The 26,554-nt window shown below is 41.0% G+C and overlaps 1 protein-coding gene across 1 annotated transcript in view; it reads left to right on the top strand.

The window, feature by feature from the left end:
- Positions 1–204: 204 nt before the first annotated feature.
- Positions 205–26,554, top strand: part of HSPA4 (heat shock 70kDa protein 4) — a 44,046-nt gene continuing 17,696 nt past the window's right edge. The window contains exons 1-7 of the mRNA XM_012651341.1: positions 205–582; positions 11,354–11,411; positions 13,927–14,067; positions 16,237–16,359; positions 18,475–18,574; positions 19,618–19,751; positions 21,480–21,724. Coding sequence (XP_012506795.1) covers positions 476–582; positions 11,354–11,411; positions 13,927–14,067; positions 16,237–16,359; positions 18,475–18,574; positions 19,618–19,751; positions 21,480–21,724 — 908 coding nt within the window. The 5' untranslated portion in view covers positions 205–475. The remainder of the gene's footprint in view (positions 583–11,353; positions 11,412–13,926; positions 14,068–16,236; positions 16,360–18,474; positions 18,575–19,617; positions 19,752–21,479; positions 21,725–26,554) is intronic.

Raw genomic sequence — 26,554 nt, 5'->3', positions numbered from 1 at the left:
AAGGGGCGGTGCTCTGCTGCGGAGCGCGCTGCGCAGGATGCAGTGCGCAGGCTCAATAGGCCAGCTCGGCTTCCCAGCCATCTTTTAGCCGCCCCTTCCCAGGTCCTCGTGCCAGGACGTGACGTATCTTTACGTCTGGGGGCGGGACTTCTGGGGAGAGCGCCTGAGCCGGAATATCGCGAGAACATTCTGTTCTTTTTCAGTTCTCGCGCTGCGGCTCTGCTCCCGTCCCTACGAGATCCTTCGAGATCTTCTCCGCCCCCGCTACCGGCGCCTCCTCTGCGGCCGCTGAGCCGGAGCCGGCCTGCGCTGCGCCCTTGGTTGCGGTCTCCCCGCCAGGACCTAGGCGCTCACGTGGACACCCCCCAGTAGCCCCGGTGCCCCGGTCCACGCGGCCCGCTCTCCACGCGCTCGCCCCGCCGGGGTCCGTGTCCTGTCTCGGCAGCCGGACCCGGGCCCGACCGTAGCCGGCGCCATGTCGGTGGTGGGCATAGACCTGGGCTTCCAGAGCTGCTACGTCGCGGTGGCCCGCGCCGGCGGCATCGAGACCATCGCGAACGAGTATAGCGACCGCTGCACGCCGTAAGTGGGGGCCGGGCCGGCGGCGCGCACGCGTTCAGGCGGCGGCGCTTGCTCGTCTGTGACCCTCACTGCTTGGGGAATGCGGGCCAAGGAGTCGCCTCCCTTCCAGCGGAGGTCGTGGTGGGTAGGGGACCCTCGCTGGGTGCCAGGTCATTAGTGGCGACCACTCTCGTTGAGCGTGGGTCTGCGCTGGGCGCGAGGCCTTTCCACGGTGGCCCGCGGGCCGAACGAAGGCTTCGGGCCGGTGCTCGGGCCAGCGGAAGGCACGGGTAGGAATTGGAGGGAAGGCAGGCCTAGGACGTAAGGTGGGTCGAAATCTTTTTTCTAGAGGGCGGAGACCAGGCCCAGGGCGTACTGACACTTCTTGAGCCCAACACAGAGCTCAGAACTTTGCACACAGCAGGCGCCTAATAAAAGTTAGTTGACTTGAACAGGTTCTGTGGCTTGCTGGCCGCGAGACCGTGGAGCGGTCTGAGTCCCACGTGAGTGGGGGCGGGGTACCGCCCGGAAGAGAAGGCGCTGGGTTACCGGAGGCTCAGGTTCCGGATGGACCTGCGATGTCTTCATTAGGGTGGTACGGGTAGATATCGGAAAGGGAATTGAGCCGGCGGCTCACGTCTGTAACCCTAGCACCCTGGGAGGCCAAGGTGGGAAGATCCGCTTGAGCTCAGGAGTTCGAGACCAGCCAGAGCAAAAGTGAGACCCCGTTTCTACTAAATATAGAAAAAATATTAGACCGGCGTCGTGGTGCGCGCCTCTAGTCCCAGCTTCTTGGGAGGCTGAGGCGGGAGGATCGCTTGAGTCCTGCAGTTTGAGGTTGCAGTGAGCTATGAAGACGCTACTGCACTCTACCCGGGGCGACAGAGCGAAACTCTGTCTCAAAAAAAAAAAAAAAAAAAAAAGGAACAGTTAAAATCGATGCTCCCTTTGATCTTTGCATTGGCTTTTGTTTTCCACATTGTTTCAGGGTATTGAACTGTATTGGGTCATTCTCTGCTATCGTTCTGTGCGCATCTACACCTTAATAGCGCTGCGCTTCCGCGTAGTACGTTCCCACCAGAGTGTTGGCCTCAATTGTTAATGGCCCAGGACTTGCTTTTGACTTCTGGAACCTATAGTAAGTTAAGGGACTAGTATGGGCACAGCTCAAAAAAGTGGTGAGTCACTCAGATCTTTTCTTGTTAGAGTAGGAGTCTGCCTTTTGAATACATACAGGTACCTTTCAGTCCACTGCTGTTCCTGGACAAAACCTTGTAAGAAGCTCCATGTTATTTGTCAGGTTCTCAGTATGGCTGTTCAGAGCTTCCAATTCTAAGGCTCACCATTTTCACCCTGAATTTTTGTCACACTTAAGCAGGTTTCTAGCCAAAATACTATAGATTGCTCCGTGTACTAGTTCCATCTTTACTACTGAGAAGGCTCACAGTTCCTTTCTACTTGTCGAATTTCTATGTTCCCCCCCTTTTTAGACCTAAGAGAGGTGCTTCCCCCGAAAACCCATCCCAGAACCCAAAACTATCATTTGGTGTCCTTTTCCTGAATATGTTTATAGTCTTAACAGCTTTGTTGAAGTATAATCCACATACTGTACAGTCCACGCTTTTGAAGTGTGCAATTCAGTGGTTTTTCGCGTAGTCACAGAACAACACAGCCATTGCTACTTTCAATTTTAGGACATTTCGTCACTCCCCCCACAACCCCCCGTACCTGTTAGCAGTCAAACCCCATTTTCTCTGTCGTTTATAGTTTTTAACAATGGGTATTTTAATTTGCATTTCCAGGGAGTGTATTGCACAGTGAAGTTTTTTTTAAAGCATTATAGTTGTTTTTAAGCATTTTGGCATTAAATTCCTGTTTGATATTGTCATCTTCTCTGGATCCTCATTTCCTTCATCTGTAAAGATACTCCCCAAGGAGTTAAAAAGCACTGAGTTATGCACAGTGGCTTGGTCCTTTCCTGCCTAAAATTGAATATGCTTTAGCTCCAAAGGGGACATGGGAAGAGAATCTCAGATATTGGGAAGAACAGTGTTCCTATTTTTTGTTTTAGATCATTGTCATATGCTCCTATTTTTCTTGTAGACAGCAGCCACAACAGTAGTTTTACCATGAATTCCATTCTTTGAAAGTTGTTTCAGTTAAAGAGTTTAATCTTCCCAGATAGCAATTAAGTTTGCCTCAAAGACTGATAGGTGACCATATAGGCCTTGCAATTGTGATAAGAAAATGCCATTTAAATACTTTAATTTTTCTTATGTTTTCCTTCATATTCCCCATTAATTTATAGGAATGCTACACATTCCAGTAATTTCTGAACTATGATTTGAATAACTTTGATTTCTGTGTTGGAATCTTGGGCTGAATAGAAAATGGGTGCAGAAATGTTGATTTTTATAGAGCTTATGGAAGACTGGAGTTAGATTTTATAGGTACCCACAGTGTGTGATGTAGGTTTGTTTTAATGTGAGAATGGAAATGAGATGTAGAAGTACCTAGTTTCAAATTGTTGGTGTAGCAATCTGGATACAGTTTTTGAGGAGCTAACATAGAAGAGACCCTTGCTTTTGCTCCAAATTTAGGCTTCCTTTATTTTGTTAGATAGTGCATCCAATATGGCAGCCACCGCGCTAAGCACTGGAGTTACTATGGTGAACAAATAAATGTCATGCCATCGTGGACGTGGTTAGTGGAAAAAGCCAGATGCTAAACAAAAGTATATAGTAATTACTAATTGTAGTAAAGGGCAAGATGGAAAAGTGCAGAATATGATGAGAGTATAACAGGGGGCATCTAATTTAAATAGGGTGTCCAGTGGAGCTGGAATGTACTCTGAAAGAAGTGCTATTTGAGACCTGGAGCATGGGTAAGAGGACGATGGAAGTCACGGTGAGTTTGAGGAAGAGATGTTGTAGGCAGAGGGAGCAGCACGTGGAAGACCTGAGGCAAGAAGAGAGCTGCTTGGCACATTTGACAGATTGAAAGAATCACGGCTGCTCTTTAGCCACTTGAGAAAATGGTATGATTTGAATCTGGGGAGTTAGGCAGGGCACACTAGGTTATGGCAGAGCCATTTACAAATTACGTTAAGGCTTTTTTTCTAGGTGTAGTGGGAAGTGATCCTATTTATGTTCTAAAAAATGTGATTGGCTTTTGTGTGGAGAATGGGTTTATTTGAGAATGGCAAGAGAGAAGTGGGATGATACTTCGGAAGCTGTTGCAATATTTATGACACGTGAGAGTTGTTGGTTTCCACTAGTGTGATAGCATGGAAGAGAAATGGGTGGCTTTGAGATAAATTTTGGGGTTTTTAATTCTAAGCATTTGTGTTGGCATTTTTTTGACTATAGACTTTGGAAAACCCATTTTTATATTTAGTTGGATTGTTATAGTAGAAAGGGTACAACCTTAAAGCTTGTTTGGAATAAAAACGTAACTAGACTGCCAAACGTTACAGAAGTAAATTGGACCGTACTTTCCAAAATGAACTCGAAATGAGTTACTTAATGAAAATAATTCTGTGAATGAATTGTTTGTATTATCATTTTCATGGACATGAAATAAATAAAACAATATATGAGGAATTTGAAGAGGTAAGATGGTCTATTAATAACGGCCTTTGAAGAGAGCAAAAGCTACAAAGTATGTATAGTTTCTGGTCAACTGGCAGATTAACATCTGGTCCCTTATTTGTGCAAGAAAAATACTCCTCTTTGAAGCGAATGTCTTTACATGTTATGTAGCTCTAAGGAGAGCAGCAGGATGACTTGGATCTTGTGGATTGAAAAAAAAAGTTGATTAGTTAACTAAAGCTTCAGACTGGTTATATCACACTCATCTGTCCAGTTGCAGAAGTAATGAAAGTTGTTTCTTAGAATCATTTAAGAACTAAAGTAACTTGTATACAAAATTGGTAGAAGTAATTTACAGGAACTTTATGTCATTAGGTTCCAAATTGGGTTTCTTAAAGTTTACTGTTACTACTATTTAAGAGGCCAGAGGGTCTCCCTCTGTTGCCCAGACTGGAACTCCTGGTCTCAAGCAGTCCTGCCTCAGCCTCCCAATTAGCTAGGACTACAGGAGCATACCATCATGCCCAGCTTTTTAAAAATTTTTGTAGGGACGGGGTCTTGAGCTCCTGGCCTGAAGTCATCCTCCTCCCTTGGCCTCCCAAGTGCTGGGATTACAGGCTTGAACTGTTGTGCCTGGCAAACTTTTTTTTTTGACCTTACAAAGTAATTGTTTGCTGTAACAATAAAAACACTAAAGTGCTAAAGTAAAATATTCTTCTCCTTCTGATTACTTACTGTTTTCTGTGTATCCTTCCATACCTTTTTCTTGACTGCTATAAGTATACATATAGGTTGTATGTGTATTTAAATAAATAAGATCATACTTTGGTAGCCGTTTTCTTTTACCTATATTTTAGACATTTTACAAAGTCAGTAAATATGAATTTATCTTCTTAAACATGTAATATTCCATATTATGGCTGGAACATGTTTTCTTCAAACAGGTTATTTCTAATTTTTTGCTATTACAAATAGTACTTCATCAAGTAGTCTTGTATAATGTATTTATATTAACATGTTAATGTTTTTATTTTTGTTGGATAGATTTCCAGAAGTGGAATTGTTAGGGCAAAAGATACACTGTATGTGTGTAAAGTTCCGGTAATTATTGCCAGAATATTTAAGGGATTAAAATTTAAGAGATTAATTTGCATTAGGAACATCAAAGATTTCTCTACCTAATTGAAAGTTATAAGGATTATAAAGAATTAAAACTGTATAGCTTATACCTTTTTCTTGACTCAGTGCTTAGAATAGTGCCTTGCATATAGTAAATATAGTATTTGCTAATATTGCTGTTACTTTTTGTATGTTTTTATTATGCTTATTTTTTTGAGACAGTCTCTCTCTGTTGCCTGGGCTAGATAGAGTGCAGTGGCATCATCACAGCTCACTGCAACCTCAAACTCCTGGGCTCAAGTGATCCTCCTGCCTTAGCTTCCTGACTAGCTGGGACTACAGGCCTGTGCCACCACACCTGGCTAATTTTTCTGTTTTTTGTAGAAGACAGGTTCTTGCTCTTGCTCAAGCTGGTCTTGTATTAATGCTTTTTATTACTGGATTGTAAGGACAATAAATGAAATCTGTGAAAGTTTACCCTTTGGGTTCTACAACTGTATACCTTTTAATGTGCAAAGCTTAGTGATTGAAGCATTTCCTGTGTATTAGGAATTGCACATCTCAGAAATATGAATTGTTCAGTCTGTTTGGTATCAACTCTTTTCGGTAACTTGTAGTTCGTGACAAAGACAGTAACCACCGAATCCTCTGATTAATGTAGTATCTATTTTCATGCCAGGTTTCCTACAGGTCTTATTTGATCGTCGAATTATTGTGGGTTCTCTGAAAAGCTCATTTTCTTCTAGTTAAGAAAGTGAATTAAAACAACAGCTGTCATAATATCCTGAAAGTAGTTTTTACACACATTTATAAACGTGAAACTGCACCATTTAAGGATCTGTGCCAATTGCAGCAGTTCATAATGGCCTGTCAGAATGTGCACAAATATTTGGTCAATAGTATTTCTTACCCAGGAAAGGGAGAACAATGCTAAAAAAGGATACAATTTCTGGGACTTAAAGATTAGAACAGAGGAATCTTGAACTTGATTTGAATTGACTTCCTGTGCTGCCAACCTGTAATTTGGAATGGAGGAAAAGTGTTATCCTTCACACAGCAAGTGTATGAGTACTTCTTACGTTTTAGCAGCATTGACTTGGCATTGTGTGTAGTACAGAGGACGTGTGAAATAAAGATTCCTGGTGTCTAGAGATGTAACCACCCTACGTGAAAATATGAATGACATAAAGCAAGAGTAAATAGAATAAGAGTCCAGTTATGGACAAGGTTACATAGTACGGACCTAAAATACCATGTTCAAAGGAGAGGTACATGGCGGGGGGCTGGATGAGGAAAGGCTTGAGTGGGACGTGAGCAAATGGGATCGGAATACACGGAGGAACGGATTGAGACAGTAAGGTGTAGAAGTAGGAATTAATCTAACAGTTTGGGAGTATAAGAGTATGTATGTATGGGATTTGGAGTCTGGTAGTCCTGAGTTTTGAATCCTGACTCTAATATTTACTACTTTAGTTATGTTTCTGGGCACATTAACTTGACTTGAATCAGCTCTTCGCCCATGAAATAGGGCTAATAATAGTTCTTTTCTCAGAATATCTTGGAGTATCGAGTGTAGGATGCTCAGCACACTGCCTGGCACATGAAGGCTCTGTAACGAAAGCCATGAAACAAGGGAGCTTGACCTGCTTGGTTGAACAGGCTTCATGCCTCAGATAGCGATTGGCTGCAGGCTGTGCGGGAATTTTGGAAGTTCATGGTGAACGGGAAGGAGAGAGAAATTTCCTTTAAATGTTCTTGTAATAATGTTAATGTTAACATGTTAATGTCCTGAAGGAATAATTGAGCCACCGAAGAGCATTTATTGAGGAGAAGCAAACTGAAAGGATTATTTTAATATTGCATTTTTAGAACTTACTAGATTCATTAGAATTGCGTAGAAGTATTTACCTAAATGCTCATAGTGGCCACCTGTGGTGGGGAGGGTTGTGGAATTGCACATAATCTTTTTTTCTCCATACTTGTCCGTTTTCTAATTTTCTTTGATGAACTTGTACCAGAAAACATTGAACGAGGTTACATTGCTGGCCCTAGTATTCAGCTTAATCTATTTATGCCTTCACCTCCTGGAAATATTCTTTGCGTAAGCTTTTAGTTTTCAAAATCCTTCAGTTTGTGCTGTTTTACATACTGACCCAATTCAGCAAATTGATCATATTTTGTTTTTCAGTTGTTCTTTCTTAATGGAAGTAGTAGGACTTTTTTTTTTTTTAATCCCACATCAATAGGTACTTTTAAAGATGGCTGATAGGATTTAAGTTGACTGAGAAGGTGAAACAGGACTTTAATATTAAAGTGGCTCAAGCCTATAATCCCAGTACTTTGGGAGGCCAAGGTGGGAGGATCCCTTGAGTCCAGGAGTTGGAGGCTGCAATGAGCTGTGATTACACCACTGCACTCCAGCCTGAGTGACAGACTTGAGATCTTGTGTCTTTAAAAAAAAAAAAAAAAAAAAAAAAGGCAAATTAGTCGGTATATTTTTGCATGAAACCTAGACTATGGCTTCATTGGAGCTGTAATAATAGCTACTATTTTATTATTTGTGATGTGCCAGTCTCTGACGTAGGCCCTTTAAAAGTGGATCATCAAATTCAACCTGTAGCCGCCCTATGAGATACAGGTGCTGTAATTTTAGAGATGAGCAAATCACATCGCAGAGATCGAACATCAGAGGTGACACAGCTAAAAAGGCAGAAGGATTTGGGCAGACCCAGACTGTCAGATTCTAGAGCCTGAGCGCTTTTAACTGGAAAGAGTTCAGATCAACCAAGTTGATGACGGAGTGGAAATGCTAAAGATTTCTCTCATGCAGTAGTTGGCTTGTTGTTACAGAACTTTAGATGTAAGAATTATGTAGTGATATTGGTGATTTTTGCATGATGTGGTAAGAAAAGTGTAAAATTTTTCTATACTTGAAGAATTATGCCTTTTTTGAGGTTTAGTTGCTATATTATGTGGTAAAGATTGAAGTTTCATTAGTGACATTTAATTGCTTTGTAAGAAGTTGGGAACTATTTGCTGTGTGTGCATGAGTAGACCAAGAAAAAGGAGAATGAATAATTTGAACTGAGACATTTATTTGGCTCTTTGAGATGTATGAAACACTTCTGTTACTGTTACGAATGCAGATGTAGATTTTTAAAGTATGTAAAAATACTGACTTCATGGAGAATATTGTCTAGAGCAGTATCGTCTAGGGAACATTATTTGAGGAAATAACGTTCTGTCCAATAGAACTGTCTAGGATGACGGAAGTGTTCTCTGTATTGTCCAAAACAGTAGCCACAAGCCACACTTGGGTATTGAGCACTTGAGATGTGGTCAGTGGACCGAAGAACTGACTTTTAAATTTTATTTGATTTTAAATAATTTAAATTTAAATAGCCACATGTGGTTAGTGGCTACTTTATTGGACAATGTATGTCTGTAACCGAAGACCCTAAATTTTATTAGATTATATATTTTACACTGAGACCTGGTATGTACATGCATGACTGAAAAAAAAGCTTCATTCAAACATCGCATACTTTTATATACGGTGCATGCTGCTGTTTTCTATTTAAGTTGTTCATGACTTCTCCAACCCCCCAGTTAATTTTAGACTCATGCATAGGTTGTGATCTGGGGTTTATAAAACACACTGTTTTAGAAGGGAAAGCAAATATGTTAGCATTCATAATGCAGTTCAGTTTGTGGTCAGTGCTAAGTAGACATTAAGCCAAGTCCAGTAAGTTTTAAGAGATACGAAATAGAAATGATTAATTTGTACTTGGGAAGGTTGGATTGGAAAGGCATTGCAGACAAAGTAGGTGATATTCCTCGAGAACAAGTGAAGGACCAGGGCATTTCAGATAAGAAAAGTGGCGTGAACAAAGAAGGAAGATTGAGACTTTATCTAACTTCTGTTGGCTCAGGGTGTGGGTGAGATGCGGCTGGAAAATAGGGTGGGGTCGGGTTGGGTTGGGTTGAGAGAGGCCTTAGGCTCCATATTAACAAATTTGGGCTTTATTTGTTGGTCGTTGGTTCTGTTTGGAAGGTAATTAGAAGCCAGACAGCTTTAGCGTTACTGAGGTGGAATAGGGAATTAACGCTTCAGCAGGACTTACAGGACACTTGGGAACATTAATGTCTTTTCTTCGAGCTAATAATTGTTTTGAGGAGATGAGGTTTGCAAAAAAGGGCTGCAGGAAACAAGATAAATAACATTGCCTTTTAGTTACGTTGGGATTGAGGTCTTGGTAGGATGTGCCTTAGAACTTCAGATCTGGTAGTTTTTAGAAAGATGTAGGTTTGCCAATTATTAGGCTTAGGCTAGGCAGCATTTTTGGGGTGGAGGGAGTGAACATAGTGGGTAAGATTGCTTTGGGCAGTTTCCTGAAGAGCATCGTGGGCTTTGAGAGGAGAGACATTTAAGTGGTACTGAGATTTTTTTTTTGTAATCTAAAATAAGTGCTAAAGTGATGGGTGGCATATTTGTGGAAAGGCTAAGCTTAACCCCTGTGTCAAGATTTGGAGAAATGCTGATGAGATCCCAGGCTGTGCCATGTTCACAAATTAATACAGGGCACAGCTGCCTACAGCTGTCCCGGGAGATGACTCACAGAGATCCTTAGCCCATTGGTCGGAAAGGGCCCCTGAAGCCCAGAGAGGCCCAGCATTCTGCCAGTTTTCACAGGGCCGGTAAGTTTATGTAAATGAAACAGTTCTATTGAATTAATAGGTCATCTAGTGTAGTCACATTCGTACTGAGGCTGTGTGGCTCCAGAGCCCTTATTTACGTATGAATGAATGGGATGGGGTTTCGCTCTGTCACTCAGGCTCAAGCGGAGTGGCTACCACAGCTCACTGTAACCTTGAACTCCTGGCATCAAGCCATCCTCCTGTCTCAGCCTGCCGGCTAGCTAGGACTACAGACATGCACCGCCACACCCGGCTAATTTTTTACAAACCTTTGTGGAGATGGGGTCTCACTATGTTTCCCAGGTTGGTCTCAAATTCCTGGCCTCCAGTGATCCTCCCACCTTGGCGTCCCGAAGTGCTGGGATTACAGGCATGAGCCACTGCACCTGGCCTGAGAGTCCTTATTCTTAATCACTCTGCTGAATTGGAAGTTCAAGGGAGGATAGAGAGGTTCAAAGCTGGAGTATAAAGTAGGGAGACATGATCTGGAATTCTGTTGCTTTCAGATTACTTGACCCTGGATAAATTTACTTATTAATACCTTTTTGGACTCAGTTTCCTGTCCTGTAAAATGGGGATAAGATAGGGTAAGGTGCTTCTGAGGATTAAATGCGATAAGCAATTGTTGCAGTCCTTATTATTAAAGTAGTAGAAGGAAGAGGGGGCTTAATAGCTTGAGGGGGAAGTGGACTCTGGGAAGAGTTTTGTCTTTTAGGGTTTTTTTGGTAGTGGATATGACAGGGCAGGATTCCAGAGGGGTTAGAATGAACAGGGGCCAAGATAACAAAAGCATCCACTCCAAGATAACTGACTTTTTAAGCTTAAATGCGTTGTTTTTTTACTTGCAAGCAGGTTTCAGTGTTCAGCAGGTCTCAGCAAGGCAGTGTATGAATTGTTGATTTGGAAGAATGTTCAGAAGTGAGAATGAAGCTCCTTGTCAGAAATTCTGAGTCCTTGGAAGCTAGTTCTAGAGAAATTACTTTTTACTTATTGCGGTAGGGCAGGAGTTGTTTTCAGGGTTCATAGACTATATTCTTGGTGAAGTTATGAGTTGTCTTAAAAATGGGAAGAAAATTTAATTGATACATCGATGTGAGGGTATGTTATCTTATATTGGGATTTTGAACACAAGACTTGAAAGATAATTAGAGGATGGTGGAGACTGGACAGATAGTTATCACATCAGATTTGTGCTCCAACAACTAAGCGACAGAATCTGAAGAGGCAGCCTGTTCCATGGACACATTAACTCAGTAGAAAGATCAAAATTGTAGGCTTGTATACTGTTAAAATACGTGACTGAGGCCCAGAAATCTTGCCTGCTGTGGTTTTGGGTGTAATACTGCAGTAAGATTTGATTCTTTAATGTTTGTTTTATCTTCTAGGGCTTGCATTTCTTTTGGTCCTAAGAATCGTTCAATTGGAGCAGCGGCTAAAAGCCAGGTAGGGTTTTGTTTTTTTTTAAAATGACTTATTTCTCCGGTTTGTTCATCCATTGGTTCGGCATCTAGTTTAGTGCCCATTATGTGCCCAGCACTGGTGGGCTTTAGGTATACAACTGACAGACAAGACGTGATCCCTGTTTTCACGTATAGTTGGCCCTTCACGTCCTGTGGGTTCTGCATCTTGGATTCAGCCAACTGAGGATTGAAAATATTTGGGGGGAAAAACAATAAAAAATAATGCAACAATAAAAAAAAATACAAATAAAAACAATACAGTATAACAACTATTAATATGTAGTATTTATATTGTATTAAGTATTATAAGTAATCTAGAGATTTAAAGTGTACAAGTGGATGTGCGTAAGTTGTATGCAAATATTATGCCATTTTGCATGAGGGACTTGAGCATTTGTGGATTTTGGTATAATCGTGGGATGAGGGGTGTCCTGGAACCAAAGCCCCTGTGGATACTGAGGGATGACTGCTTGGGTGAGAAGCAGATAGCTTTAAAATAGCATTAGCAGTATAATCTGTTTAATGCAAACTGCTAGGATGTATTTTGCCCCATCTTGTTTAAGCAGGGGTTGCTTGTTCCTTGATATTTTAAATGCTCCTCAAGGTCTGTCTTGTTGGGCCTTTCATCTTATTCATATTTAAGGCCAGTGTTGATCTTGTTAATCAAGTTTCTGAAGGAAAGAAAGCATACTTCTAGAAGCACATTGGAGGACTTAACTCTGAACCAGGAACCTGACATATTTTCTGGTTTCTGAGTAACCAGAGCAAAGAACCCTAAGAGTTCTGTTATTCTGAGTATCTGAGATCTTTGTAAAATTAGGGAGTTGCCTTTTTGACCTTTTTATGGTTCAGTCTGGAGCAACATACAGAGTGAATAACTGTCTCTTTTTCTGGGCTGGGCAGGGCCTAAGATTTATGAACCTAAGAAAATAGTGCTTGGCCAATTGGTTTTTAATTAAATTGGTTGTTTTATAGTCTTATTTTTTAAATGTTCAAGATATTTTAGAAGGCAGTAGATAGCAAATGCAGGGCTATTTTGAAATGTCCTTCCTTCTAAAATTCCAGCGAATTCTTGTTTTTAAACCTGCTTTCATTATTGAGAACAGTTATTGTTCTGAACTGGCTGCCCAGTTCTAGGTTGACATAGTTATTATGTTACAGAGTTTCCATTTGGCAGCTTACTCAAGCAAGGCCCGATTTTGGAGGCCTCATCTGTTTTACAAAGGGACTTCTGTGCTTGCCTTTTGACCCAGCCGATGCAGGAGAGCTCTGTGATGTCTTCCTTGCGGGCTTGTTGTATCTCTTGCGTTGGGAAGAGGGGCCTCTGTAAATCTTAAGTACAAGTCTATCCTGAAACTTGTTGAAAATATTTGTCAGCATTTCCCCCACATAAGTTATAATAGTTTATTCTAGAGGAATAAGAAAATGTAGATATAAAAGCATAAGGAATTTGGAAGTCACCCGTTCAGCCATTATCTGAAAATCACTGTTACTATCTTTTTATTTTTATTTTTATTATAATTCTTTTTTAGAGACGGGTCTTGCTCTGTCACCAGGCTGTGTGCAGTGGTACGCTCATAGCACTCTATAACCTTGAACTCTGGGCTCAAGTGATCTTTCCCACCTCAGCCTCCCAAGTAGCTAGGACTGTAGGCATGTGCCACCTTGCCTGGCTAGTTTTTAAATTTTTTGTAGAGGTGGGGATCTCATTTGTTGTCCAGGCTGGTCTTGAACCCCAGGCCCTAAGTGATCTTCCTGCCTTGGCTTCCCAAAGTGCTGGGATTACAGGTGTGAGCCACTGCACCCGGCCACATGTCTTAATGTATAACCCTTTGTACTATTTCTAAGCATGTATACGTTTTTTTCCCCCTAAGAAAGTGAGATCATACTGTGTAGAGACTTCTCTTCCCACCTTCTATAAATTCTTATCTATTGTCTGGAATTTCACTGTATGGATATGCCATAATTTATTTAACCATTTCCCTGATAGAAACCATCCAGGCCGTTTCTAGGCTTCTGCTGTTATAAATAACACTCTTAGTATCCTTTGGCATTCATCTTTCTGTACTTAGTTTGATCTTTGTGCTTTATGGGAAGTTTCTTTAACTAGAATTTGTAAATTGACACATTTTGCCAAATTGGTTCATGGAAAGTTTCAACCATAACTATAGGCAGTTTTTAAAAGCTAGAAGTCATTTTACGTAAATGTTTATTAGAAGTTTAAGAACAGAAAATACTTGCATAAGTGTAATGACCTCACTTCATGGAGAAGTGGGAAGAGCTGGGCTTTGGTCTTTGCCCTGCCAGGGTGAGACCGTGCAAGTTCCTCACTCCTTTTCATGCTAGCGGGCACCATGTAGGAAGATTTAGTGTATGAAGCAACTGAAACCGGGAAGGAAACTGTGATGTTACAACGATGCTAATTTAATCTAAGGCTGTTGAAAATGCAAAAAAAAATTTAATAGTAGTGTTTTGACTCTTTGATATTTTTCTCTTAGGTAATTTCCAATGCAAAGAACACAGTCCAAGGATTTAAAAGATTCCATGGCCGAGCATTCTCTGATCCATTTGTGGAGGCAGAAAAATCTAACCTTGCATATGATATCGTGCAGTTGCCCACCGGATTAACGGGTATAAAGGTAAGATTCTCAAGTTAATGTCTTATGATTACAATACAGTATTTTGTCAGTTCCATGTATATCCATACGTTTCTGATGTCAAGGTGTAATGAAGGTGCTTACAAATGCTTAGGAAAAGCTTTTGCTGGTAAAGACTATTTGACATTTTTTGGAGGGTCTGGAATTTGGTTGGGAGCTATTGGTACTGTTCATATGGGTTGGAGGCTTGGAGAGTGATGGTTTGAAGTTAACACTGCCATTGCTGCTTGTTCTGTTCACTGACGCAGTGGACTTTCTGGTATGATTTTAGGGAGTGACTTCCGGAAGAGCAGAGGAATCAACACTGAAGTCACTAGCAGATACATGGTCATACTTTTCGCTGTAAGGCAGGTTGGAAAGATAGTCTTTTGGGGAAAGTGAGTTTGGTCTTTGATATCTCGGGGACACCTAGAGGAGTCTGTTTTTGAAGTGTGCAGTGAACTGGTCACACAAAAGAAGTGAGAGGCTGGGAGATGGGTAGGATGGACACCTCTGCCTCTCGTGTACTCGGGTAGCAAGAAAAGTTCACAAAGGGAAGATGAGCTTTCCAGGCAGGTGAGTTTAGGGAGAGGAGATTTGGTGTTGCAGACACTCAGGTGGGAGAAATAAGAATCATGAGAACAGCCTTCAAAGCCAAGAGGTAGTGAGAACTGTGAGAAAAAAGTAGTCCATTGTGCCAGTGTAGCTAAGAATTCAGTCAAATATAAAAGCGAAAAATTCTGAAAATTAGAGAATGATCACTAGGTTTACTTAGGATGCCTGTGGTAATAATCTCAGAATAGTCCGAATGGCATACGGTAAGGGATGAAGCTGGAGTGCAGGAGAGGGGAGAAAAAAGGAGATGAGGAAGTGAGTGATAGTCATTAGTTAAGAAAGAAATAGGATGATATTGGCAGATTTAGTCATAAGCATTGCAAGAGCAAAAGTAGAAAAAGACTGGGAAGAAGATCTGGAGAACGAGTAGATCCAAGTCCAAGGGTGGAATTGACAAGAATTACGCAAATAGCAGGGACGAAGAGGATAATTTAGAAACGAGGTTCAACACGAGGGTATTTCCCCATCTTTATCGCAGTAACGTGAGGACTTAGATTCTAGACCACAGTAAGTCACTGGGCTGGGGAGTGAGGAGCAGCAGCACTCAGCTGTGCTGGGGCAGCAGCTGAAAGGAGAGAGCAGCACGGTCTGGTCTGGATTGTTGTTGGGGAGTGCGGGCATGTGGGATGGGGTTGTCCTAGGCAGTCTTTCAACACTTAAGATTTGCAACTCTTATCCAAGTTACAGACTTTTATCTACAGTAGGACTTTATATTGAAGCTGTGTTCATCATTTATTCTTTAATTCAACTGATATTTGTTGTGTCTGATCCTGTCCTAGGGGCTGGGATTAGGGGAGTGAAGAATCAGACAATAGCCATGTCCTCAGGTTAGACTGAATCCTAACTGGGGAGATGGAAAATAAAGTAAACAAAGTAAAACACACATACTAGGTCATATAGTCAAGTAGTTAGTACCAGTCGCCCCTTTATGGGGGGAGAGCGTGGGTCATGGTGAGCCACATCAGTTTGCTTCTGCACAGGGACCCGTCTCAGGTTTTGTTGTTTTATGTCGTGGTCTTCGATCTCCAAGTTTCATGTTTGGAAAGCATGTTAAAAGCTAAAAGTGACCTTAAAGTTTTTGCTTCCAAAATGAGCTTTTTTCCAACTCCCTCTTTTTTTTTTTTTTTTGAGACAGAGTCTTGCTGTGTTGCCTGGGCTAGAGTGCCGTGGCATGAGCCTAGCTCACAGCAACCTCAAACTCTGGGCTCAAGTGATCCTCCTGCTTCAGTCTCCCAAGTAGCTGGGACTACAGGCATGCGCCACCATGCCTGGCTAATTTTTTGTTTCTATTTTTAGTTGCCCGGCTAATTTCTTTCTATTTTTGGTATAGAGAGGGTCTCGCTCTTGCTCAGGCTGGTCTGGAACTCCTGACCCCAAGTGATCCTCCTGCCTTGGCCTCCCAGAGTGCTAGGATTACAGGTGTGAGCCACCTCGACCGGCCCAGCTCCCTCTTAAAATAATGTTCCATCTTTGATGAGGAGGCCTTGTTCACTTCAGGCTTTTAGGATTAAGACATGAAGAAATATGATAAGTCTAGACCCTTTTGTTTTCTTGCAGGTGATGTATATGGAGGAAGAGCGAAATTTTACCACTGAGCAAGTCACCGCCATGCTTTTGTCCAAACTGAAGGAGACGGCAGAAAGTGTTCTTAAGAAGCCTGTTGTCGACTGTGTTGTTTCGGTGAGTTTGATCCCTGCACATTGTTGGGGATTTGTGTGAAGGAGCAGAGAGAAGAAAACTGCAAGTAAAATGTTTTTTTTGGTCTTAGCTTGTAATGGTTATTTTAAAAATCTATCAAGCTAATCTTCATTTTCTTAAATATTCTTTTCTGCCTCCTAGCTTTTGCTCGGACCTCTCCATTATTTTGCCTGTTTTAAATCTTATCTGAGGCTCATCTCAAAGCCCACTTCTCTTGGATTTTTTTCAGCATCTAGTATAGTGCCTGGCATAGGGTAGCGACTTGTTTATTGAATTAATTGAATACTCCCGATTGTAAATGGCTGTTTTTTCTTCCTCCATTTCTATTTGCTGCCTGTATCTAGCTTTACACACAAGGCAGCATCTTGTCTTTCCCATATCCTCGTTTCGATGGAAGCCTGGCCACTTGTAGCTTTGCACTTGCAGCGTGGTAGAGTCCTTACGGACTGTTGGAGTGGGGGTGGCTGTGTTGGCTTTGCCACGGAATCTCTTCATTCTGTAGTTGCTGTCTGATACTTCACTGCTGTGGCCTCTTATGTCTTAATGTCGATGCATTGATTGGCCATGCAGGGACTGTTAGGTGGCTTTTTCACCGCAGAATCTGTTTTCCAGTAGATTCCTTGGTTCTTGGTTATCTAGTAAAGTAGAAGTGACATTGTCAGGAAGAATTTGATTATAGCTGTGTACCACATTCCGGGGATTTATTTTTATTTTATCGTATTTTTTTGAGACAGGGCTCTGCTTTGTTGCCCTAGGCTGGAGTGCAGTGGTGCAACCATAGTGCACTGCAGCTTCGAACTCTTGGGCTTAAGCTGTCCTCTTGTCTCAGCCTCCTAAGTAGCGAAGACTACAAATGCACCACCATGCCTGACTAATTTTTTTTTTTTTCATTTTTTGTAGAGATGGGGGGGTCTCACTATATTGCTCAGGCTGGTTTTGAACTCCTGGCCTCAGACCATCGTCCTACTTTAGCCTTCCAAAGTTCTGGGATTACAGGCATAAACCACGTGCGTGGCCACGTTCTGGAGATTAAAGGAAGAATAAAAATGCTTATGTCCTTTAAAAAGCTCAGATTCAGATGACCTTGACTCCCCACTGGCTGATATCATAGGCACTATTTCAGAGATGCTTCCTACGTTTTCTCAGCTCTCCATTGGTCTCCCAGATTTGTCCCCATTCCTGCATCTAGTGGCCTTAACTTTGATCCTGAACTAAGTGTAGAAGTAAAATTTATTAAAATAGTGGAATGCCTGAGTGGCTTTTCCGGTTTTGGGGATCAGTTAAAAGGTGATAAGTCATGTTCAGGGGTCCTTAAGAGCACACTGAGTTTTGGTGATTTGCTAGGAGGATTCCTAGGACTTAGTATATAGCTGTACTTATACTAAGATTTATTACAGTGAAAGGGTACAAAGCATAGTCAACAAAGGGAAAAGGTACATGAGTCAACGTCTGGAGGAAACAAGGCACAGTCTCCAAGAGTCAGACAGGATGTACTTAATTCTTCAGCAACAAGTTATAACAACACAAGTGAAGTGAGTCCTCCACCAGGGAAGTTCTGCCTGAGCCTAGAAGTCCAGACTTTTTACTGGGAGTCAGTCACATGGGTACCCCAGTAAACCTAGCATGTACCAAAATTCCAGACCTCCAGAAGGAAAGCAGGTAGTCAGCACAAACTGCATTGTTTATGTGAACAGTTTAGGGCACAGCGAGCCACTCTTAATCATTTAAGGAAAATTTTCTATCAATTTAGGGAACTATTTATCAGGTTCCTAGATGCCAGGTAAGGGCCAACATGCAAGCAGACCTTTTCTAAGGATAGCAGTTTCTGGCCTCTTATATTAACTCTTCTCTGCATAGTCACTGCTTGAGCTCTTGGGGTTGTGGTCCACTGTGTAATGTATATTGTGATGTGATTTGTGGCTGTCCATGGATCCCATTACTACTTAATGAATGCTCTCATTTTTCCCTACTAGTTTGAAATACTCTCTTAATTGTATACAGAATAAATTGCTGTAGGTATTTGAGGGTGTTTCTGGGTTTTACTAACTAAAATGAGAAATCTCTATTGATACGGTAAATGTTCAAATTTCTTTGTAGGTTCCTTGTTTCTATACTGATGCAGAAAGACGGTCAGTGATGGATGCAACACAGATCGCCGGTCTCAATTGCCTGCGATTGATGAATGAAACTACTGCAGGTGGGAAGGGCTATTTATTACTTTTTGTTTTTTTGAGACAGAGTCTCACTTTGTTGCCCTGGCTAGAGTGAGTGCCGTGGCGTCAGCCTAGCTTCACAGCAACCTCAGACTCCTGGGCTCAAGCGATCCTCCTGCCTCAGCCTCCCGAGTAGCTGGGACTACAGGCATGTGCCACCATGCCTGGCTAATTTTTTCTATGTATTTTTAGTTGTCCTGTTAATTTCTTTCTATTTTTGGTAGAGACGGGGTCTCGCTCTTGCTCAGGCTGGTCTCGAACTCCTGAGCTCAAACGATCCTCCCGCCTCGGCCTCCCAGAGTGCTAGGATTACAGGTGTGAGCCACCGCGCCCGGCCCCTATTTATTACTTTTTTGACATACTTTATTTTGAAATTTTAAATCTTAAAACCCCAGGGTTTCTTACTCTTTATTTTGCTTGGCGTGCTACCATCCCTACTTATGACCTACGTGTCATAGTAGTTTTGGATACAGTGGCACATGGAAGAATTAATCTGACCAGTACTTTCTCTGGACCCTCCCAGCATGTGCTTTGGCGTTTAATCACATGCTTGTTTGGAAAGGAACACACTCAATGTGTGTGTGGAGCAGTGCTTCGGTTCAAAGATGCGCCTGCTCTCGACTTGTGGACTGGCGGCGTCAGAGGAATTGGGGCATAAACCAGCATCTCAGGGACAAGACGTGGGAACAAGGGTAGAAGAAATCCGGGAAAATATGTTTGGAGAATGGAATTGGTTTGGGGAAAATTGCCAAAGTCCATGGGAAACTGTAAGGAAGTCTTAAGTGAATGTCAGCATTTAACTCTTTGAAGTTAATGTGTTCTTCTTGAATAAATTATGCAACACTTACAAAGAATTTGATGCTATCGAAAACACAATGCATGAGGTAGCCCCATTCACTATAAATTAAACCTGCTTTTTATTATTTAAATGAGTTTTGTTACTTAGATAATACTATTATGTTGAATTTACTTTTTTATTTATTACTTAGATGATACTATTATGTTGAATTTGTTTTTTCCTGTGTAGTTGCTCTTGCATATGGAATCTACAGGCAAGATCTTCCTGCCTTAGAAGAGAAAGCAAGAAATGTAGTTTTTGTAGACATGGGTCATTCTGCTTATCAAGTTTCTGTATGCGCATTTAATAGAGGAAAACTGAAAGTAAGTATATTTTTTCCGGAAGACTGTATTACTAGTATAATAGTTACGAATTTTTGAAAGGCAACTTAAATAGTTGGTTAAAGAATTTTGTTTCACTAACGGAAGCTTGCTGTGAGCCATATGAAGTGGAACTAGGTGTTCTGGGGTGGACCATAGATTGTAGGCCCAAAATATTTTCAAGAGTTGGCGTGGTGTGAAGCAAACCATGTAGACCTTGGGGGAAAAGCTCTTGAGATCCCTGAGTCTTATTTTTGTTATCTATAACATGGGAAAAACAATGCTTACCGGAACAGGTAGTCTCTTACACTGGGGATTGAGGGGATGGTAAAGGTGCTTTCTTTTCTTGCCCTTGAGGTTTTGAATGTTCTGGGAAAGGGGTGGAAGAACTGGAACTTGGATACTGAAAGAAACTAGAGCAGGAGTGATATTTGAGATGTCTGGACAGCTTAACGCCTTGGAGTAAGCAGATTTATACTCACAGGAGTTCAGAAGGCAAGGAGGGACCAGAGGTCACCACGGTCACAGTTGAGTGTGCTGGTTTGTGCCAGTTTCACAGTAGGGTATAAAATCAGTTCTCTGTCTAGCTAGATGATTTCATTTAGAATTTGGTTAAGAACCAAGGATTTTTCGAGTGTTTGCTTTTAATTATTTGAGTTGTGTCTCAAAGTTCTTGGTGCCAAAGTCTATACTCCATCACCCCCTTGGGGATTGGTGGGGAGGGACCATCCCCAAATAAATAATTTCATGGTTTTGGAGGGCATCTTGAGACTTTGTTGTGGTCCTGTTTCTTTGAAAATAGATTTGGTTCTGCTTTATTTTCTGGTTTATATTGTTTCTAGTTTTTTTTTTAATAAAAAGAAAGCAAATCTTTCAGATAATTAAGAAATGAGAGGTTTGTGATATTTTTTTTTTATAGCTGTAGTGGTGGACCAAGTGTAATTCTTAATGTTTAAACTTTAATCACTAATAGAGTTATCTCTAAGATCCATTCTATACTTTCATCCTTGTTTTTCTGGTAGAGATGAGGTCTTGCTATGTTGCCCAGGCTGGTCTTGAACTCCTGGCCTCAAATGATACTCCTGCCTTACCCTCCCATATTCTGGGATTATAGGCATGAGCCACTACCTCCAGCCGTTTCATCTTTTTATATATGTGTGACAGAGTGAGACTGTCAAGCGAGCCTCCTGCCTCAGCCTTCTGAGTAGCTGGGACTACAGGTGCACACCACCATGCCCGCTAATTTTTTCTATTTTTAGTAGAGACAGGGTCTTGCTCTTGCTCAGGCTGGTCTTGATCAAACTCTTGACCTCAAGTGATCCTCGCACCTTGGATTCCCAGAGTGCTAGGATTACAGGTGTGAGCCACGGCGCCTAGCCTGTTTCATCTTTTTAAACAGAAGATTCTGGCCATAATTTAGCCTGGCTTTGGATCAGAATGATGTGTGTTAGTGAGCATCTGCTTTTGTTTTTCTAAATTATCCTTAACTGTCAGCTGTCACTTGTTAGTTTTCTTATTCTTTTGATTTCTTTTAAATCTAATAATAAAAGTATTCATTATGAAAATACCTCCCAGGCTGGTAAATGATACATGCACATTGCCTTGTTTCAACCGTAATGTAACCCCCTCCCCTTTTTTTTTTATAAATAACTTATAAGTTAAGTATTTATCATGATAGATTTTAAAGTTTATTGGTTAATTGTTAGATTAATTATCATCTTTTTTTCTAAGGTTCTGGCCACTGCATTTGACACGACACTGGGAGGCAGAAAGTTTGATGAAGTTTTAGTAAATCACTTCTGTGAAGAATTTGGGAAGAAATACAAGCTAGACATCAAGTCCAAAATCCGTGCATTATTACGACTCTCTCAGGAGTGTGAGAAACTCAAGAAATTGATGAGTGCAAATGCTTCAGACCTCCCTTTGAGCATCGAATGTTTTATGAATGATGTTGATGTATCTGGAACTATGAATAGGTAACTATATTAATATTTTGATGTTAAAGTGCGCTGTGATTTTTCTCCATTTATATTAGCCATAATTAGCTAATTTTTGAAATCATCATGGTTGTTGATAGAACTGATCAGTGCTATGGGTAAAAATTAAGAGGCCATTCAGTACCCTGCTTTTTATGTAAAGGTTGAGTTTGGTTATTCTGATGCAGACTGATGTTTTGTTCTCATTAATTGTTGCAGGAAGTTGGTAGTTCTTCACATATGTGTTTCTTAAAGATGAGTTACCAGTTTTCACAAAATCAGAGCAAAGTGCTTTACTGCAGAATTAAGTTGAATTTAATTTCCCCAATGACTAAGAAACTGTTCTTTTTGAGTGGTTTGGGATCACTCGAAGGGATGGTGCTGTAAGAATTCTGGGTAATCGACATTTCAGGGCTATGCTCAGAAACACCCAGAGTGTTACTGTTGCCTGGTTCGGTTGCTTGGATGATGGGAGCGAGATGTTCTTTCGGTTTTGAGCTCTGCTGGTAGAATTCAGGCATGACTGATGGCTTCTCTGGGGAAGTGTGCCTGAGCTATTCTTAAAAAATGGAGATGGTGTTTATTGTCTAGTATACAAATTTGTATTTGCTTTTTCCCCCTGTTTGAAAGTGATAGCTGTCATTTTTATGAATAAGTGGCAGTTTTTTTTGTGTGTGTATATGTTGTGGAATCTGGGGGTAGACCAGTATGTGTTTCAGAAATTGTTGGTGAAATGTTCTTTATTTGTAAGAGCTAAATAGATACTTGTAAAGTCATTTAAATTTTTCAAAAACTGAATTTGCCTGTTTGCTGTTTTTATTAGACAGTAGTGTACTGTAGCTGCATTGTCAGCATTTGATGCTCACCACTTTTTTCTTTAAATTTAAGAAACACTGTAATGTCAGAAATAATCTTTCATTAATTTCTGACATGGTATTACAGTCTTTCTTCTAATTAACCTTTTCTTCATTTTTAAAAAACTTGAGGTGAAATTTACATACTATTACATTGACCATTTTAAAGTGAACAATCCAGTGGCATTTAGTGCGTCCTCAGTGTTGTGCAGTGGCCATGCCTGTCTCTTGAAAAAAACATTTTCATCCCAAAATAAAACCCTATGCTCATTAAGCAGTATTTCCCGTTTCCCCTTGCCTCTGGCCTTGGTAATCACCAGTCTGTGTTCTGTCTCTGTTGGTTTACCTATTCTGGATATTTGGTATAAATGGAGTCACGTAATACGTGCCTGGCTTCTTTTGTGGCTCACTTCTTTCATTTAGCATAACGGTTTTGAGGTTCATCCACACTGTAGCATGTATTAGTACTTCGTTGCTCTTTTTGGCAAATAATATTTCATTGCACGGATACACCACATTTCATTTATTTATGTAGTTATTTGAGACAGGGTCGCACTCTGTCATCCAGGCTGCGGCTGGGACTACAGGTATGTGCTATCATGCCTAGCTAATTTTTATTTTTTTGTAGAGACATGGTCTTGCTATGTTGCCCAGGCTGGTCTTGAACTCCTGGTGTCAAGTGGTCCTCCTTCCTTGTCCTCCCAAAGTGTTGGGATTACAGGCGTGAGCCACGGCACCAGGCCAATTTGGATTTTTTAATCAGCAGTTTTTCTTCAATGTAGTGTTTTTTTCCTTGAAGGGAATTTTAGGTTGGGTCCAGTTTGTTATGGTCCCTGTATACCTTTTCGAGGACCTCTTTTGTTTTGGAGTGTGCAAGCTCTTCCTGATTTCAGCTGCTATTTCCAAATTGGCCTGCTGAGTTTTGGTTATTCTGGAGTTTTCAGATCCATTATGTGCCCTGTTGTTTCATTCTCCTTTCTTTTGCAGAGCTGACACTAAGCAGGACCTGTAGCTGTCGGTGATTTGTCTCTACCCATTTGTATTTTGAGATTTGTGGGGATACTTCGTTGTTGGTTTTATTAATGGGTTTTGGTTTTGCTGTCCTAGTTGCTCTGTGTATTTATTTGATGCGATATGAAGAGATTAAAAAACTATACCAACTTGTATCTAGAATATATAAAGAACTATTACAACTTAATAAAACTATAACCCAAATAAAAATAGGCAAATAATCTGAATAGACATTTCTTCAGGATAGGTTATACAGATGACCAATAAGCACAAGAAGATGCTCAACATCATTAGCCATCAAGGAAACACAAGTCAAAACCACGAGATACTACTTTGCACCCACTAGGATTATTGTATGTTGTAAAAAAGATAATAATCATTGGCGAGAATGTGGAGAAATATTCATATGCTGCTGGTGGGAATGTAAAATGGTGCAGCCATTTTAGAAAACAGTCTGGCAGTTTCTCCAAAGGTTAAACATAGAATTACCATGCAGTTGGACTTGTAGATACATACCCAAGAGAAATGAAAGCATGTCCACACAAAAACTCATACACGAATATTCATAGCACCGCTAGTCATAGTAGCCAAAAGGTGGAAACAGCCCAGATGTTCATCTGATGTGGTGGATAAACAAATGTAGTATGTCCATACCGTGGGATATTATTTGGAAATTCGAACAATGTAGTATAGGTACATAATAAAACATGGATGAACCTTGAAAACTTCATGCTAATGAGAGAAGTCAGTTGCAGAGGACCACATAACTGATACTTCTGTTTCCATGAAATGTCCAGATGTAGGCAAATCTATAGAGACAGAAAGTAGATTAGTGGTTGCCTAGGGCTGAGGGATGTGTGTAGGGGTTGGTTGTGATGATGTATAACTCTAAATATATTGTCATTGAATTTACACTTTAATGGGTGAATTCTATGCCATGTGAATTATATTTAACAAAACTTTAGAAACTACCAAAAACCCCTCCCACTGCTGCTGCAATCTGCCTAGAATCTTCTCTACTCCTTTGCTTTCTCATGTTTTTAATTATGGACACTTTCAGACATGTAGCAGAGTTGAAAGAATTTTACGGTGAGCACGATCCTCATCCCACCTCTTAGGTTCCACTGGTGACATCTTACTGCACTTGCTTTGTCAGACATTTGTTCATTTATCCATACTTCTGCGTACTCATCAATTTCATTTTTTGATGTAGTTTGAAGTAAATTGCAGACATCTGTGTGCTTCTCCCAAAATACTAAAGTTTGTATATTAACGATAATTCAGTGGTTTTTTGGGATGTGTTTTTATATAATGACATACGCGAGTTTCGAGTGCATATTGCTGAGTTTGGGTGAACACATACACCTTCGTGACCAGCACCCTTGTCGTGAAATAGATCATTGTGTTAGAAAGTGTCCTCAGCCCTCCATCCCCAGAGGTAATCACTGTTGTGATTTTTGTATCTTTTGAGCCATAGATGAAATTTGTCTGTTCTAGAACTTCTTATAAATGGAATCATATAGTATGTAGTCTTTTGTGTAAGGCCACTTTTACTCAGCATAAAAATTTTGAGATTCATTTAGTTGTTGGGTATGTCATTTCTTCCTCCTTCTGTCTTGCTGACTGGTATGCCATTGTATGTTTACTGTTTTCTTCTATCAATGGGCACTGTCTTTTTCCAGTTTTTTTGCTATTAGAAATAAGACTCAGGCTGGGCACAGGGTCTCATGCTAGTAATCCTAGCACTCTGGAAGGTCGAGGTGAGAGGATCGCTTGAGGTCAGGAGTTCAGATCAGCCTGAGCAAGACCCCGACCCCGTCTCTGTTAAAAATAGAAAACCTTAGGTGTGGTGGTGCACGCCTGTAGTCCCAGCTATTCGGAAGACTGAGGCAGGAGGATCGCTTGAGCCCACGAGTTTGAGGTTGCAGTGAACTATGACGACGGCACCGTACTCTAGCCCGAGACTCTGTCTCAAAAACAAAAAGGAAAGAAGACTGTCATTTTGAATTACTTCTATAACGTGTAAGAGCTCTACTTGCTACACGTCCTCACCAATACTGGCATTAGCAGTCTCTTAATTTTTGCCATTCTGGAGGGCGTATTCTACACCTTTCCTGTATATATATGTGTGTGTGTGTGTGTGTGTGTGTGTGTATTTTTTAATTGAGATGTAATTTATAAAAGTCAACCGTTTGAAGTGTATAATTCAGTGGTTTTTAGTATATTCATAGAGCTGGGCAGCCGTCACCACACCTGAGTAGTAGAAAATTTCATTACCTCGTAATGAAACCCTAAGTGAGCCATCAGGTTGCGACAAGACACGGAGGAAACCGAAGTGCCTGTTGCTAAGGGAAAGAAGCCAATCTGAAAAGTCTACATACTGTGCGATTCCAACTGTACGGCATTCTGGAAAAGGCAGAACTGTGGAGACAGGAAAAGGATCCGTGGTGGCCCAGGGTTTAGAGATGAAGCGGGGGACGAATAGATAGAGCACGGGGGAGTTTTAGGGCAGCGAAACTTACACTGTTTGATACTGAAATAGTGGGTATTTACACATTTGTCCAGACTCAGAACCCTAATGGAAACTGTCACGTGTATATCAGCATTGGCTCATTGATTGTAACAGATACACTAACGCAAGATGTTAATGGGGAACTGGGCTGGGGTGAGGAGGGCGTGTATGGGAATTCTCTTTATATTGCATTCTCTGTAAACCTAAAACTTATGCAAAAAAAAAAATAGTGTATTAAAAAAGGAAAAAAAATGTAACCCTGTACCCATCAGCTAATGGGTGGTCTCCTCTTCCTCCCTCTAGTCCAGGCAGCCACTAATCTCCTTTCTGTCTCTCTATTTTGAACATTTCATACAAATGGAGTCTAATAATATGTTCTTTTTTGACTGGCGTCTTTCACCTAGCATGTTTTCTGAGTTAATCCATGTTGTAACCTGTATCAGTTCCTTTTAT

Source organism: Propithecus coquereli, unplaced genomic scaffold (genome assembly GCF_000956105.1).
Source record: "Propithecus coquereli isolate 6110/MARCELLA unplaced genomic scaffold, Pcoq_1.0 Scaffold353, whole genome shotgun sequence".
NCBI lineage: Eukaryota > Metazoa > Chordata > Mammalia > Primates > Indriidae > Propithecus > Propithecus coquereli.
This window is presented reverse-complemented; position numbering and strand designations above follow the sequence as displayed.